General features: G+C 39.0%; 1 protein-coding gene across 1 annotated transcript; it reads right to left on the reverse strand.

Annotated features, from left to right (window-relative positions):
- Positions 1 to 5480: 5480 nt before the first annotated feature.
- On the reverse strand, positions 5481 to 9006 carry cxcr2 (chemokine (C-X-C motif) receptor 2). The gene is made up of 2 exons (XM_061724538.1): positions 8890 to 9006; positions 5481 to 7357 (listed from the first exon to the last, which is right to left on the reverse strand). The coding sequence occupies exon 2, from the start codon at positions 7342 to 7344 to the stop codon at positions 6271 to 6273; it is 1074 nt and encodes a 357-aa protein (XP_061580522.1). The 5' UTR covers positions 7345 to 7357; positions 8890 to 9006; the 3' UTR covers positions 5481 to 6270.
- Positions 9007 to 18097: the final 9091 nt, after the last annotated feature.

Consider the following 18097-nt stretch of genomic DNA (forward strand, 5'->3'; position numbering starts at 1 on the left):
GTACCGGTGTTCTGCCAATCCCTGCTCCCTGCCGAGAAATGCTTTGTGGTTCTGCGCATGCGCACAGTCGATTTTCAAAGTTTGATTGGCACGTCCATCATTTCTTGCACGATGTAAAATTGATAATATGGGATGTTGAGTATTTGATCCTTCAAAATACACTACCCATGACATGAATTGCATTACACTTTGTGAACATTATTCGATAAAGAGAAAAGAAAACAATTCTATGGCTTTTTTTATTTATTTATTTTTTTATTTACAAATAATTAAAAAACACAAATACAGATAATAATCGAGGTTTTGTAAAATGGGACTCCCCAGAAGCTACTGTAGCTTATGAATAGGGGCCCTTTATTTGATTTGATTTGATTCATTCAGTTATTCGCCTTTATTTAACCAGGCAGGGGCCTCATTTATAAAGCTTGCTTGCGCACAAAACAGGGCTTGAAAGATGTGCAAGCCACCTTCTACACAAAGGTTGGGATTTAAAAAGAAAAAACTAACCGAAAAATGTGTGTATCTCTACGCCAACCCTGACCCTCGCGCACGAACAGTCGCAGGCGGTGAGGTGGTGAAATGAAGCCAGATTAATGTCATACTTTTAAAGTCATCACATATCAGACTTATAATATAATGGCGCTGATCGTGTCCCTCTGTGTTTGAAGCACAGCGTCAGTCAGGACTCTGGTGCTGCTGCAGCCACGGTGCAGGACACGCCGTGAACCTCCTCGTCACCCACCGCTTCCAACCGTAGAGTGACTGAGGACAGAACAAATGAGTGCTGGGCCACTCTACGGAGCCCCTAAAGGGACTCAAATTTTTTTAAATATATATAATGAATTTTACGCGCGCGTAAAGGTTTCACGCGCGCGCGTAAAGCCTTAATTATGGTTCCGCGTTAAAACGACACAGAGCCTACGCCGTAGGGTACGCGGCGACGCGCACCTACGCCGTAGGCTCTTCGTTGGTGTAACGCGGAACCATAAATCAGCCTTAAAGGTTTCACGCATGCACGTAAAACTTTGCAGAGCTTCTTTCTCATGCTCCCTTTCTGCAGATCAAGAGTTTGGCAACGTGGTGTAGCTTTATTTTTAGGAGAAACACTGACACAACCATTGACAACAATTTGGAAAAGTAGTTGTTGATGCCAAACTGTGTCTCCTCAATGTGTTCCCCAAGCAATTGTTCGCCGATTTGTACAGGAATACGGTGCTCTGGCATCTTCAATACTTTTCTGTCTCATACTGTTGTATGGGTAGGATGACCGATCCAAGATGGCGGCCGTATTTCTGGCGCCCCAGCAGTTGATGAGGCGTTTATGTGTTTATGGCTCATGTGTAGTTTACCATCACCAAGTATGAATAAGGAGTGACTGAATTTTCTGACTGCTTTGAGTGTCCAAGAAAAGTGCGATATAAATCGAATCCACTATTATCATCCACGTCAGTCACTAGACTAGAGTTGAGTTTGTAGTTTGTATTGACTTAATTATAAATTTGCATTGCAATTTGGATTGTTTTTGTTCTTTGTCTGACAATAAAGTTGATGAAACGTTTTCTCTTTTAATTCAGTTAGGAGTCCTCCCATGTAAAATGTTAATGATGAGAGGGAGTTTTCCCTCTTCAAAGTCAGACATTTACTGTACATATAGGCTAAGTAGCAATGTGTGAGATTGTTGGCTAAAATATACCAAATTAACCTACCGAGAAATCTACCAAGATAGCATGCTAAATAACTATCTTCAGTCTGTCCAGCCTCATAATACCAGTTTCTGCCATGTGTGGTGGTAGCAAGCAACAAAGTGGCTTCAGTACAAACACAGGGAAGTTGTACAGTTTGTGGGCGTACTAGAGCTTGTTGTAAGCAAGGGCCAACCATCTTACCTCTGCATTGACGCTCCTCCTGAACAAAGTTTCATTGCAGTTTTCATTCCATTTCCTGTCTGCAATAGCGAGTCAATCTCCACTGACATCCATGTTAAACTCTGAGGGGGGTGGATTTTTTTTGTAATATGCCAGGAGAGTTTATATACAAAATACATGTATTTCTGATATGGTTGACATTGACAATCGGCTCAGCCATAGGCTAGCTATCATCACTTCCTCATCCATAAGCATCTTGCTACCGTTCACAGCGACGCAGGTAACAAGCATCACTGATTTGGTAACTAAACTACTGCTGAATTTTGTTTCACCAAACATTTTTGATGGTAGATTAAGTCATGTTACTATGGTGTTAATTCACTGACAGATTAACTGATCTTGAGGATGTCCCGCCTGCCCGTAGTAGAATTGCAACTACCAAAAGAAATATGCGCAACTGAGAAAAACGTCTTGGAAACGGATATGACTTTAGAAATGATGACCAGAAAAGAAAAGTGTAACTTAGAGAAATGATTCACTCTCAGTTAGACATTTAGATTTTTTGGTTATAGATTCAGTCTAAACAAGACATGGAAAAACTTATTCATGCATTCATTTTCAGTAGGTTGGACTATTGCAATGGCATCTTTACAGGCCTTAACAAGAAATCAATCAGGCAGCTGCAGCTGATCCAGAACGCTGCCGCCAGAGTCCTTACAAACACCAGGAAACTGGACCACATTACACCGGTCATGAAATCACTACACTGGCTTCCAGTGAGTCAAAGGATAGAGTTTAAAATCTTACTGCTGGTCTACAAAGACCTGAATGGTCTTGGACCAAAATACATGGTTGATCTGTTAGTTCCTATGAAGCTCCCAGACCCCTGAGGTTCATCTAGATCTGGTTTGTTGTGTGTGCCAACAACCAGAACCAAGCAAGGTGAGGCAGCGTTCAGTTATTCTGCTCCTCACCGGTGGAACAAACTTCCTGTAGACCTGAGTTCTGCTCCAACTGTCAGCTCCTTTAAATCAGGCCTAAAAACATTACTGTTTACTGAAGCGTACTCTTAAATTAAATACTTACCTGCTGGACTCTACTACACCTATTTTTAACAGCTTGTGCTTTTTATTATTTTACTTCTTTTCTTATCATCTTATTCATAATTTTATTCAATTGTATTTGTTATTTACTGTCTAATTATGTCTTGCCGCTTTTAATGTCAATGTAAAGCACTTTGAATTACCTTGTGTTGAATTGTGCTATATAAATAAACTTGCCTTGCCTTATAGATTCTATGTTTTTATTCTCAGATTTGGGGTTTTGATTCGTAGTACGTTTGGCATTGAAATGACACTATAGAAGAAATGTGCATTTTTCTTATTCCTAACACAAGGTTGGATCAATTCACTTTGTGGGACTATACTGTACTCCACAGTCCAATCAACATGGAGTGTGGAAAAAGTACAAATGTAAACATTGGCCCTACATTACACATTGTTCCTTTAAGTTGACTATGTCTGTATTTTAGGCAGACTTTCAATCACAAGGATCTCATTGTGTGACATCCTGGGAAAACCAAAAGATTTTAACAAGAAATTCTGGACCTACACAAGTCTGATTCATCCTTGAGTACAATTTACATCCCCAAGGGGTTCTTCATTCATCTGTTTAAACAAAAATACACAAGTAAAAACAGCATGGCAGCACACAGGCATTATTTGTTTGTGTGTATTCTTGAATATACTTTTACATACCGCATTTTCCGCACTATAAGGCTCACTTAAAAGCCTTTAATTTTCTCAAAAACCGGCAGTGCACTTTATAATGCGGAAAATACGGTACAAATTGGGCCTCACTCTCTCTATACACATTATTCTGCCTCTACACTTTTATTTTTACTACCATATTTAAGTTTTACTTCTATATTTTATCGCCCTGTCACATTTGAGGTGAAATATTGCTTTTCTTATTTAAAAGCAAAATGTGTTTCTTTTCCAATATCTCTTTAATGTGTAATATCTAAGATGGCTTTAACTCCAGGAATATTGTTATGTATAATGATGTTTTATTGTTAGATTGGTATGACATTTAAACGTGCAAATAGAAACTACTGTTGAGGAAGGAGATGACTTCTATGCCACAGTGGAATGTGCTTTGGTGTGAAATATCAAATCAACAATGAAAGACCTTCCTGTTCAGAACCTGGCTTACAGTAAGAGAGTATCATTGTTACATCATGTAATGACATGAGATGACAGGCAATATAGTGAGAGAACGTCACTGCGCCAAAAGCACAAAATTAGGGTTTGAAGATGGACATTCAACCAAAATGTATAATTTTTGGATGATTGTTCTGTAGTCTGGGAAGACTAAATTCTTACAGTTTGGAAATAATGGTCATTGTTACGTTTGGAGAGAGGGAAGCTTGCAGACCCCAGACCAGGATCCCAACTATGAAGTACGGGGATGGTTGCATCATGCTGCTGCATTGCAACAGGAGTGTCTAGGGCACTTCGCAAAATAAACGTCATTACAGGGAAAGAAGATTGTGTGTATCAGAGGAAGCTCAAGAAAAAAAAAAGTTTCCACGCCCAAGTTTAAGCTTGGGCGTGGATGAGTTTTTTTAGGTTCCAACTCTCCAAGGGTCCAACCCCCTGACCACCTCAGTGTTTGCTGGCTACACTTTTTTTTAATAATTGTCTCTGTAATACATCAACAAACCAGTCAAGGCTTGACTTGACTTGGTTGGTTTAAAGGTTTCTCTTTGGCTAGGGGAGTTTTTTTACTTGCCACTGTTTCTTTTAAAATGTTTGTTTTGAAGTCATGTCTACATCTTTGAAAAGCACAGAGAGACAACTGTATTGTAATAGACGCAGTATAAATAAAACTGAATTGAACTGAATTGAATTGAATGGAGGCAGCACGTGGCTTGGTGGTTAGCACTGTTGCCTCACAGCGAGAAAGTTCCCGGTTCGACTCCCTGTGCTTGCGTGGGTTACCTCCGGGTACTCCGGCTTCCTCCCACAGTCCAAAAGCATGCATATTAGGTTAATTGATGTTTCGAAATTGCACGTAGGTGTGAGTGTGGATGGTTATTTGTATATATGTGGCCCTGCGATGGACTGGTGACCTGTCCAGGGTGTGACCCCAGCCTCTCCTACAAAAAATATTGTGGGAAGTATTGAAAAGCTTGTGTAATCAAGAAGAGACGCAGACTTGACTCAAGTCCTCCAATTCTCTCACTATTACCCAAACCAAAAAATAACAGGAACATAGCCAATGAAACAGCATCTGATCATGAGTTGTTGAACAATAGCATTTGGTTTGTGCTTTGTATGTATACAGTATATACGTACCGGTACATATACATATCCATGTACATGTACATATATATATATATATATATATATATATATATATATATATATATATATATATATATATATATATATATATATATATATATATATATATATATATATATATATATATATATATACCATGTACACACATAAAAGCAGGAAATTGAGTATTGTTGAGACACATTGATAGATTATGAGAATAAGCAATTATTTAGAATAAAAGAACATTTATTTTATTCATGATGCACAAAAAGTTGCTAAAAGAGTAAAAAGCAGAACTTACAACATTTCAGTTGTTTCTACAGACAGGTTCCCTTGATGAAAGTAATTTATCAGTGCACGGAACACATAAAAACAGAAACAAGATTTCACCATCTCTTCCTGTTTAAAAGATACTGTATCTGATAGTGAAAAAAACATTTTTTTCTCTTGTTTTGAGAAACAGTGAAAGAAAGAAGGTTTCATAATTCAAATGGAAACAATGACAACATCTCAGTTCTCAATAGAAAAGTCAAAAAGATGAAAAAAAAGGTAATCGGCGCTCTTCAAATCTTAAAATTTTCATTTATAAATTAAGGAATCTCTTTCTCCACTCTTCTACTGTAAACTTGATATATGCGTTGTTCAGGACTAAAATTTGGGGGGCTTCAAAAAGTGATCTTTGGTTTGCAGGTTATTGTGGAGCCTAAATCCTTTCTAAATCATTTTTTGCATAAAGCAACATTATTCAATGTGAGTGTGATGTTATCTGTGACCTCTTTTCTGTGATGCTGTGTCACAAAGCTCTCTGGTTCAGACAAAACCATGGATGGAGTAATGAACACTAAACTTGCTTCAGATTGTGAATAGTCAGGCAATATTTAAATTGCCAGTTTTTTTTGCTATCTTGCAAGACTTTATTTAACATCTACAACAATATCAAATCTGCTGTGATCTCTCTCTCTCTCTCTCGCTCTCTCTCTGGGCTTTGATGATTAGGAATTTTGGCCATTTTTAGGGGCACATTCTGACGATGAGAATGGTCAGCCGTCAGAGGTTATTTACATGGTGACAGAGGTGTTTCGAGACCTGTTGCTCCCCATGCTGTTGGCTGAGCCCTTCCTGTAAGCCATGCGTATCCTCTTGCTGATCAGGCCTTGTTTGTAAAGCGCCAAGAGCATCTGGTTCCTGAACTTCTGCCCGATGAAGGCGTACAGTATTGGGTTCACGGCACAGTGCATGAAGGCAATGACCTGGGTCACATTTAGCATCACCTCCACTTTGTAGAGACCTTCACAAGTCTCCACTCTCAGGGATCCCCCTCGCACGAGCGTATCGATCAGAACGCTGAGGTTATGAGGCAGCCAGCAGAGAACGAATGCTAACACCACTGCCAGGATCACCCGCATGGCTTTGTGCTTTTGTTGACTGCGGGTGTGAATCAGCCTCACCACGGTCCAGCCGTAGCAGACGACCATCACCGCCAGAGGGAGGAAAAAGCCCACTGTGTGGCGCAGAACTCGCATGCTGACTCGCCACTGGTCGCTGCTTTCACCGGTCAGGTTTTCGTAGCAGATGGTCTGGCCCAGGTCAGCAGCCTTTATCTGTTCCCTCTTAATTGCCACAGGTAGAGACAGCACTGCAGCCACCACCCACACAAGACTGCATACCACGTTTACCAGCAGGTGATGCGAGGACAGCACTCGCGTGGCTCTCACGATGGCGAAATAACGATCCACACTAATGCACACCAGCAGGAAGACGCCACTGTAAATAGATGCCTCCTGAAAGCCTGAAAGGAGTTTGCACAGGAAGTCGCCAAAGAGCCAACCATAATGAGTGTAGGCAGCCCAGAAGGGAAGGGTGAGACAGAAGAGTAGGTCAGCCATCGCCAGGTGCATCAAGTAGACATCCGTGCTGGCTTTGCCTTTCTTCATAGAGAAGACGACGAAGACAACCACACTGTTGCCAATGATGCTGAACACAAACACGATGATATAGATGATCATGAGGCCGATGGAGTTGAACCCAGGCACTTTCACATCACAGGGAACTGACTGGAAACCATACGATGGAAATGTGGTGTTGGAAAAGTAGACGGAATTGAAGTAATTATAATCAAAGGGGGTTTCCATCCTGCAGCAGAGTCTGAATAAAGACAAAATCAACACAGTGTGTAAGCAGCAGTAGAGCACAGTGGTTTCTTATTTTGATGTGTCAGTTAAGTTGCCTGCTTTGTCTTGGCTTATTTCTGATTACACATCTCACTTAAGTGCTATTGTACTTGGAGTCATGTCTGAAATGATGTTTTTAGCTACCTATATATTATACTAAAACTGTTCTCTGAGTTGGTTCCTGTCCAGCTACGTAGGCTACAGCATACCAGTTTTGTCAAATACATTTTGTTGACTCGCTGTTCTTTAGTCTTTTAGCAAGGCAGCTATAGAAGTGCCCACTTTTAGCACGATGATACAGGACTCGTGGTAATGTTCACCTGTCCTGGCCAATTATACCCATTCACCTGACAGAAGAAGGAGGTACTCCTCCAGTTCATAGCTATTTTTAGTGGTACAGAACATATCAAACCAATTGGAATGGGGCAAGGTTGGACTCAGACAAGAGCATCCATGAGCCACTCAATCTAATGTAATTAAAGACTTCAAATGTTCTTAAGTTAAAGTGTGCCACTGCTTAACTTTTGGTCACATCTGTAAATAGCACAAATGGAAACTCACAAGCCGGTGTTGTGCCGGATTCAGCACCCCTGCCGTGAAAAGCACCCCCTCGTCGTACACACTGTTTAGCGTCCAGTTTTGTGTTAATGATTCATGTTTAAATGCGCTCATGGATTCCACAATAGTCATACTTTCCCACAATCACAGTCACACATAACAAAAATCGGGTAAATGGTTATTGATGTCATTAATTAATAGCCTGCTTACTGTGTTGTCTTCCATAATATTTGTAAATATATGTAATATAAACTCCCAAGTATGTGTTTGTGTGAGTGTGTATATATAAATATATTGAAGTGTCAGTGTGTTGTTTTTTTTTCTTGGTCTACTTATCATTGAATATAAACTCCTAAGTATGTGTTCATGTGAGTGTGTGGAATGAGAATATAATTTTTGTCATTGTGTGTACGACGAGGGGGTGCTTTTCACGGCAGGGGTGCTGAATCCGGCACAACACCGGGAAACATTTATAACACACACCACACTTCTGCAATTCTTGTTTTTTCACTTAATGGTTGTGATCTTACATCAACCGGACAAACATGAGTGGTATATACTCTGAACATCCTGCTGGCAAAATATCTTTTGATAAATGAAAAGCTGTTTGAAGCCTGAAAAACACAGTTCAGTGAAACTGACGCACACTAATCCTACAAACTCACGGCATTAAAGCCTGCAATTTCCTGGCAGATGACTATGTAAAATACACCACTGATACTTTGGTGCTTTTGGAATTTAAAGTCAAACGTATCTCAGTAGATCATAAAAGTTAAATATTTTTCCATCAGAAACTAGAAAAACCTCAGACAAACTATTTACAAAGTGTGTTGACCTAGAGGGTAAACGCATTATATAAAGGTTCCTTTTCATCTCTATGACTGGTTAGCATCAGTTGATTCAAAACACTAATGATAAAACTTTTAAAAAGCTGAAGTTTCATCTCACCTGACTTAACGTAGTTGCAACAGATCAAATGGGGATAAAGCTGGTCGTCAGGGAGTTCCGTCTTTGTGTCACATCTGCTTGAAGTGCTTGGCAGCTTGTTGGGGCTGAGTGTTTTTCTTCATGTTATTAGGAAATTGAGTGACGAGTAAACAGGAAATCCACAAAGATTATCTCCCCGGCTGGATCTGGAAGCAAAACACAACAGGTCGTGTTGTAAACCTGCAGATCTGATCACACAGGTTGACGATCTTACAAGATAAAATGTTTAAAATGAGCAAGGTGTGCTGCTCTGTTAATGAGAGCTAGAAATGAGAAAATAAAGCAAATTAAACACCATGAAGTTCACTGTGCTAAATCAACATTTAAAAATATTTAAACAAAATTACAACTATTTTCTTTCTTCTTTTGTTTAAATCTATATAATGAAATGCAATATAAACTCCTTCTCTACTTCATTCCCGAACCTGATCTGCCCTAAAAAAAAAAGAAAGAAAACATATATATACGAATGGTACATGGCATTTGCTTTGCTGGTATTTTGCTAATTTCTCAGTCTGATTAGTCACAAACCCCACTGTATTGGCAAGTGATTAAAAACAAAAAAAACAATGGAAATTTAAAAATAAATTCCATATTGGTGCTTTCTTTCTTCTTTTTTGCAATAAATAAGTTTACCAAATTTGACACCATTTTCCAACATCCATGGAAAAACCAAATAGTTTTTTTTTTTATAATTGAGGAAGAAAGTCTGAAGGGTACATGCCTATTATCATCATCATCATCGGCATCACAGTCTCGGAAGAACATCGATTTCTTGTGTCTGGAGGAGGTTAGATCTTCTTCACGCAGCTTCTCCTGTGGCTGGTGAGTCCAATTCGGGAGAGGCAGACGCGGCCGCAGGCCTCGCAAGTGTGGGCTGAATCCGGTGCTGGTGTGGGCATGGTGGCTTTCTGCTTCCTCAACTTCCTTTTTGTTTCTCGGTGTAGAGCCAGGGCGGTTTCGTGGGTCTGCAGTCCGTTTTGTAAAGCTTGTTTCCATTTATTACGGTCTTGGGCAACGTTTTCCCACGTGGCTGGATTGATGTTGAAGGATTTGAGGTCGTGCTTGCAGACATCCTTGTATCGGAGCATGCCTATTATACATGCTCCATATTTACATACCTTCCTTTATGACCTTGTCCAGATACTACAAAGCCCTTTACATCATCTTTCTCATTCTGTATACTGACGTGGTAACTGTTGCATGCCTTGTCCCTTTCACGTCAACTGTGAGAGTAAAATGTGCACATTTTGGTACACATGAAAATGTTAGCAGTTTCAAATTTTCAGGTTATTACAATTAAATCTGAGTGTTAAGTGGCATCCAGGAACCCAGAGAATGTTTTTGGTAAGGAGGAGCTTTATGTGGACGTCTGCTCAGATCGATGAAGATTTCATTAATGTGGCTCAATGAATGCAGCATTTGAACTGTGACATCTCTTCTGCGTCGTCCCAGAGCATTGAGTTTGACGTGTGCAGCGGAGGAGCTCAGTTCTAGCCTTATGTATACTAGTGCTGTCAAGCAATAAAAAAAGAGAGATTAATTAATTAATTAAGATCTGTAATGAATTAATATAATTAATCTCTTTTTTAATCTCACCTAAAAATTGCTGAGAAAAGCCCTCAACTTGAGGTGTTTTCCTTTAAATTCATTACATTATTGTGGCAGATCAAAACATTGGTATATAGATATATATATATTTTAAAAGTGGCTTTATAAGGTAATTTATTCATTTTTTTAACAGACTGAAACAGATGCAGTCCTCGCCATTTACATCCACTTGGCAAGAACATTTTCCAGCCTCTCGGTCACAGACGTGCGCATGTGCAGTGCTCTCCTGCAGTTTAGTTTGACAAAGAGCATTGCTGTGGCTGGATTAATTGCCAACATCTTTGCTGCCAACGTTAGCTGTGTCTGCGCTTGCGACCGGGTACTTCCTTCCAAGGCCTGTCCAGCTACAACAGGAGCCCAACAGTATTTGCAAAACAATCCCAAACACAGTAACCAGAGGTGGACAGAGTACTCGACCCCAGTACTTGAGTAAGAGTACAAATACTACTGGTCAAAATGTACTCCGTTACAAGTAAAAGTAGCTCAGTCAAAATATTACTCGAGTAAAAGTAGAAAAGTACTTGCTTTTAAAGGTACTTAAGTATCCAAAAGTAAATGCTTTTAAATTTACTTTAAGTAAAAGTAAGAGTAAGAGTAAATTTCTTATTTTCCACATCAGTAAATTACTATATTTTTTCTAAATTAATTTAAGGATCTTTTAACTCTTGTTTCTGAGAATTAACTCTTTGAAACCAGCTGCACTGATGTGCTGCTTTTAGAACCACAATGTTATATAAAACCTGCAGAAACACCAAAAACAAATCAAATGAATGGGATCATAAGAGGACAGCAGATGATGCAGAGTTTATTAACAATCATGAACTGAAACCAAATGAACCTGCACCATCCAACTAAGTCTGGATCCCCCTCAAAGACCACTGCTTTACAAAAAACTACATCTCTGCTTTCAATAACTCAATGTTGAAGTCACTTAACTTTACAGGAAGGACATGTACCAGTACAATATAGCAATATAGAGCATAACAAACTGTCTCCCAATGTCTGTCTGAGAGCGTGCACTGTGATAGGTCTCCTCCTTTGACAAAAACAGCTTGTGTCCAATAGGATTTTAGGGAAGAAGAAAAAAGAGCAGACCTGAAAGTAACGAGTACTTTTCAGCCTTCCTAGAAATTTACTCGAGTAAAAGTAAAAATATTTGTCTTGGAAATGTATTCAAGTAAGAGTAATAAGTACCAAAGAAATCTAATACTCAAGTAAAGTACAAATCCTCTGGATATGTACTTAAGTACAGTACTCAAGTAAATTTACTCCGTTACTGTCCACCACTGACAGTAACAGACAATCAAAGTCCACTTCAAGGTGGGACTCACCGTTGTTTTCCATCCACAACTCAAGCACAAGAAGCCCACCGCACAAACACAGATTTCATAATAAAGGCAACTCACAAACAGAAAAAGTAAAGTTAGAGATTAAAGAATAGATTAAGCGATTGAAAAACTCTTAATGTATACACGTGTGTTTAAACCAAAGAGCAGAAAAAGACTTCACTAAAGAAACCAGCAGCCTGCAAGTAATGATCCCAGATTTGGTGCATTCGATATCTGAGCCAGTGGTTAGCGCCGTTGCCTCGCAGCACGAAGGTTCCAGGAGTCTTTCTGGTTGTCCCTGTTTCCATGTTGTCCTTCTGTTTGCGTGGGTTTTCACTTTTGCCTGAAGAGAGCAGCAGTTTCCTGTGATTCTGCATTAGAGTAAGAGAGTATTGATAATGGGTGGATGGATCTTGTCTTCTAAATGGGTGTATCACACATCATGCAAGTCTGAAACCATCCATTTTGTTTCCACAGTTCAACACTCAGCTTGAATGACTGTGTGGGATTACATCACTTCTCATGAACAACACATGCAAGATTTTGACGCAGATTTTGACGCGCTATTCTGGATGTTTTACACGGCATGACTCAGTGATAAACTCAGTCACTGTCGAACGGACCCTTCCACGTTGCAGACTTACCAACCACTGAGCCCAACTGGTGCGTACAGGAGTTTCCATAAAGCTAAACAGCTATAATATTCAAACAAGACTGGAAAGCCATTACGCCTAGAAACAGTTGGTCTGTTTTAAGTTTCCAAACCTGTACTGTGTGTGTCATTGAATGAGGGGAAGCCAAAATGTGGTTAAACTGACTCTTCCTGTTAAAAGCAAATTCAACAAAAAGCAGAGAAATAATTTCAGTTTCCATGTCATTGGATTATATTTCAGCCAAACACTGAATACATTCCTCCTGCCTTTAACACAGTTAAAACAACTGTACCCCCTTTCTCATTAGTTGGACACAAAGGAATTTAACTTTCCTTCATTGTTTTGTAATGTTCTTAGCAAGAACTGCATGAGGAGGTCCTAAGGAGTTTAAATAAGGGCCTCTGTTTTTAAGTCACAATTCTGTAGGTCACAGTTAGAAAAAAATCTTGATTTTTATGATCAATGTCCAGTGGGGGGCAGCAACAGTCTCTGGATACGAATATTAGACCGTTGACCTGTTCTGGGACATTCTGCAGCTTCAGTTAGAAACTCAGAGTTAGATTGTGTTAGATGTTTCAAGAAACGTTTGTTTTTATTTCATAAATGACCTCACATTTATTAGCACTACTCAGACTGTCAACACAAACCTACTTAATGTTCTTTGTGGCTTGGAGGAGAACTTTTATTTGACCCTGGAAAAAAATACCTTAAGGTTCATCTGTGTGGTGTTGAGCTCGATACAGACAGGAGATATACATTTGTTGGCTGATGGGATTTTTGGAAGAAAAAAAAAAGCTTTTCTTTGGCTTGACCTTCCATGTTTTTCACTACTTCGTATGGCTCTGTCAGTATGACTGTGATTTAGTGGGTAGAGTCGGTTGCCCTCAAGCTGAAAGGCTGCAGTCAATCCCTAGCGCCTATCATGTGCCAAAGTGTCTCTGGCAGGACACTGAACCCCATATTGCCCCCATTCCCCAGCCACTTATACTGCTGGTCCCAAGCCCAGAAAAATTGGGATGGACTCATCAAGAAGGATATCTAACCATCCAATCTGAAATCCTGCATCAAAGCCACATGCAGAACAAGATGACTGCTGCGGTGTCCTCTACATCTTGCTATGGCTAATTATCATGCATTAAAAACCACAGAGGAGTAAAACTTGGACAACACTAATATTTAGTTTGTCACAGACAAAGACAGACAGACATAAGTTAACAAGAATAAAACAAATGAGATGCAAGAAATAACGGTTGTAGTGCATTATGGTGGATTACTGAAATGCAGCAGTAAATAAAAAGGTTTTCAACCTTGACTTAAAGCTAATGACAGTTTCTGTAGCAAACTGAAACTCAGACCACTGGCCACCCAGAAGAGTCCTCCTTTAATGACACATTTGTGCCGTAGTTGGTTCTGACAAAAAACAGCCATTTTTAATATTTTCTTGTTGGTTTTCTGATATCACCTCCATTAGGACTCACTCACTGGTGCATACTGGTGACTCACTAACCACCCTCCTACCTGCTCTCAGCACCTCCCAATATAACCCTTCCATTTCCATTTAAGGATGGTAGCTTTTTTCATTCAGTTGGACTGAATGCTGATTAGAGCATGCTGTTCTGATCAGCAGATTCTAACCTGGAGGCGTTGGCCAAAAACCAGACATCTTTCTTAGACCCCTGGTTCCATATTGCAAAAACTAGGTAGTGTTTGAAGTACACAGTTTAAACTTTTGTAACTTTATTTGTAGCAGATGTTTACTAATGATTGTATACTGTAAGAAGAAAGATTAAATTGAAGACATTTTCAGTAAGTGGTACAAATTCATACAACAAGAGTCAGCTAACTGTAAGAACACAAAGCAGCATTTAAGAAAAATGTCAAAGATGGAGAGATAGAAGACCCCCTTTCCAGGCAGATAACAGCAAATAAAATACTCTAACAAAGTGAAAGCCAATGAGAACTAAAAAAAAAAAAGTCAACGAGGCAAACAAAAAAAACAACAATGTACATATTTGGTGAACCAACCTGAAAGAAACATGCTGGGACAGCCCCTGGAGAGATAATGAAGACTGAAAAATACAAACTGGGAAACCTATAAGGCTGAATAATAAACAAAGGTAAAGTCTCGGCTTTAAATATACATAGACAAGGTCTGGAACAGTCAGATAAATTACACAACTGAAGAAACTATCAAACAACGAGGAAGTAAAAAAGTACAAGGCATGACATTAAAAAGAAGTAACTGAAGAAACAGAAAAGATAGATGAAAAAAGAGAGTTAAAGGTTTAACATTCCCAATGGAAACTCAAAAATACACCAAACAAATTTAAAATACAACAAAAAAACAGCTATAAAGGAAAATTCATTATTAGGTCTGAGGATGATATTTTTTCTCTGTTAACACCAGATTCCTTAAGAAATGAATTCCTTCGAGAAAGTCTTGACACATGACAAATTAGAAAACAAGGCTTCTCTATGTTCCTTGCCCTCCCTTCCACCCATTCCTTTCCACGATAACATTATTTATATACAAAGAAACAGTTCGCAGTCAACAGCACTTCATATATTGATTATCCATTTTATATGGTAAGATATTCCATTGTGTAGTAGCTTCTGTTGTTTGCGGGCTGCATGAAGAGATTAAGCTTCCTCCATAAAGTATAAAAATAAAAAACACTCTCGCTAGTTAAAGTGACACACTAAGTACAGAAATGTAAGGTGGATGGAAATATGTTCAGTTTGCAGTTTAAGTACTCAGTTGTTCAGCATCTAAAATCACATGTTCATTTATAGCTAAAATGGCTAAAATGCATGTTGCAGTCGGCTTTTGGATTAACTGAGGTTTGGTGGAGTCAGTTCCTGCCAATATGGCACCTCAAAGAGTGGTGCAAAGGAAGCTTCAAAAACTTCATGGCTCTTCATGGGTGACGTCCAGTTCTTTTCATAAAGTTTATGGTTACACTTCCTTATTTCCCAGCTGTTGCCTCTGACATTTGAAATTAGCAACACACTTGGTGTTTATGCAAGCAGAAATAGCGTGCATGTTCCTTTGAATGCAGATCAGGGATGTCAGAGCCACCTGAGCTTTATTTCTTTTTAAAGATTTTTTGTGGCTGTAGTGGACTTTATTTTGAAAGGGGCTAGACAGGAAAATTAGTAGAGAGACGGGGGAAGATGTGTAGGGAGGGACAGGCAGATATTCAAATCTGTGCCACGTAGACACGAGGGCGATAGCCTCTGTATATGGTGTGCCCACTCAACCAACTGGGTGTCCCTGAACTTTTTCCTGAAGTAAGATTATTTTTTTTCACCCTTTAGTAGCGATAAAGCAAAGCGATGAGGACAGACAATAATTTCTTTCCCTCAAATTGGTTATTTTTGTCTTTTTGTGCCAAACACTATAAAAATATAGGCATTCCATGTAAATTCACATATCAACAGAGCACATAAACACATACATATGACACATTCATTCCAGCATTTGTGTTGGAGTCCGTGAATTTTCAGCTATAATTTTTTTATATATAAATATAGGAACGCATGTAACCATTCCAACAAGGTGCCAAGCAAAATAGAATTGGTGTCAATTCCTCGCCCTCCAAAAGTTCACAAAGCACGGCGTGATAGAGGCGTTAATAAAAACCACCTTGTAAAAATAAAAACCAATGCGCATTTAGTACTAATTGAAGACAGAAAAATTAGATGCGGACTATTAAATATACAATCTTTAAGCTCCAAGTCTCTATTAGTAAACAATCTATTTACCGAGACCAAGATCAGAGAATCCAGTTTGGTTAGTGGTAGACTACCGGCCCCCTTGCTGGTGCTTATCTAGAGTTTCTGTCTGATTTGAAGTTTTTCAGTCAGGGTTCAGTATGCCTCATCATAGCACAGAAACTGCACTGGTTCAAGTCATGAATGACTTTCTTTATGGCCTCAGATAAGGGATTGCTGTCCATATTGATTCCACTGGACCTCAGTGCTGCTTTTGATCACAGCATTTTACTGCACAGGTTAGAGCATGTTGTTGGGATTCAAGGGACAGCTCTAGGTTGGTTTAAATCATATCTATCTGACAGATTCCACTTTGTTCATGTACGTGAGGTTTCTTCAGAACACACGAGGGTCTGCTATGGTGTTCTGCAGGGTTCAGTGCTAGGGTCAATCTTGTTCAGTTTGCATATAAATATGATCTAGAATCACCCCAGCATACACATTGCTATGCTGATGATACGCACCACCATCAGCTGGGTTCATTTAGCTTTGCATGAATGGAAAGTAGCTGGTGGTGTTGATAATTTCCCATGGACAATCTCAAAGAGTGATTGAAGGACCAGTAAGAATTTATCAGTGTCCAAACGGTAGTAGCTGAGAAAGCTGTATACCCTAATACAGTCCCCTAAAGTCTGAAGGGCTTTAAAGGTCAGTATAGCTTCCAGGTTTTTAAGATCTATATGGATATCTTCAGCTGTGATTAGGTGGTCCACAAACTTCCACTTTGAACATTTCACACTTCTTAGGTGGAATTTTTAACTCTGTGGCTTCATAAAGATTGGTGCACCGGATAAACTACTTCCACATGCTTCTCAAATAACCAGGAGTAGCAGAGGATATAATTCAGGTATGACAAGCAGCACGCATCCCCTAAAGAGGTTAGCATCTCCTCCATACTGTGAAAGGTGGTGGGTGCAAGAGAAAGGTCAAATGTTATTCACCCCAACTCATAAGATAGCTAACCCAGGGATGTAAAAGCAGGAAGATAGTGTGAACCCCTTATACCAAGAAGTTTGCCACATAGTCAAGTGTAGATCCATATCTGATCTCCCATTTCTTTCTAAAGTTCTAAAAAAAAAGAAAAAAAAAGATCTTTTGCAAATACCTTTTCAAAACTATACTATTTAACTATATAATTATTTGTCTAGGAACTATGTGACAGAGAATTTCATTACATATTGCAAGAGTTAGATGTTACCAAAGCACCAAAGTACTGCTGGGGAAAAGTACATGGTCTCATACAATGGAATTATGTCAATAATACTCATCCTATTAGGATCCTATTCAACAGTGGATTTAATACAGTTGGTGCACAGATGAATGTGTTGAATGTGTTATTGAGATTAAAGGATTAACAACTCTAAACTGGTTTGGCTAATGGTTATCTGATAAATTCACGTTTGTTCATTTTAACAAGGAATATTCCTCTTAGAACAGCCAGTCTAACCACATAGTTGCTATGAATGCATCACTTTGGCATCAAGTACTACTGTGAAAATCCTTTTGACCAAGATTTTCCTCTTAAATTCACTCATAAAATACATTTCTAGGACCACATTCTTTCTCCTATACATCAGCAAAAATGTATGAAAAATGTATTATATGAAATAACTTGTGTTTCCATTAGGGATGCCCCGATACAATTATTTTTAAAACCGAGTATGAGTATTTTAATTTGTGTACTTGCCGATACTGAGTACCGATAGAATACTTCTACCACAAAAATAACTAGGCTAAAAATGCAATGAAAAATGCAATGAATTGGAAGACAGGTCTTATTTGCAACAGATAAATTCAATAAAA

This window comes from Cololabis saira, chromosome 6 (genome assembly GCF_033807715.1).
Source record: "Cololabis saira isolate AMF1-May2022 chromosome 6, fColSai1.1, whole genome shotgun sequence".
NCBI classification, from domain to species: domain Eukaryota; kingdom Metazoa; phylum Chordata; class Actinopteri; order Beloniformes; family Belonidae; genus Cololabis; species Cololabis saira.

Coding starts and splice junctions, on each gene's coding strand:
- cxcr2 (XM_061724538.1), bottom strand. CDS start 7,344: ATGGAAACCCCCTTTGATTATAATTACTTCAATTCCGTCTACTTTTCC.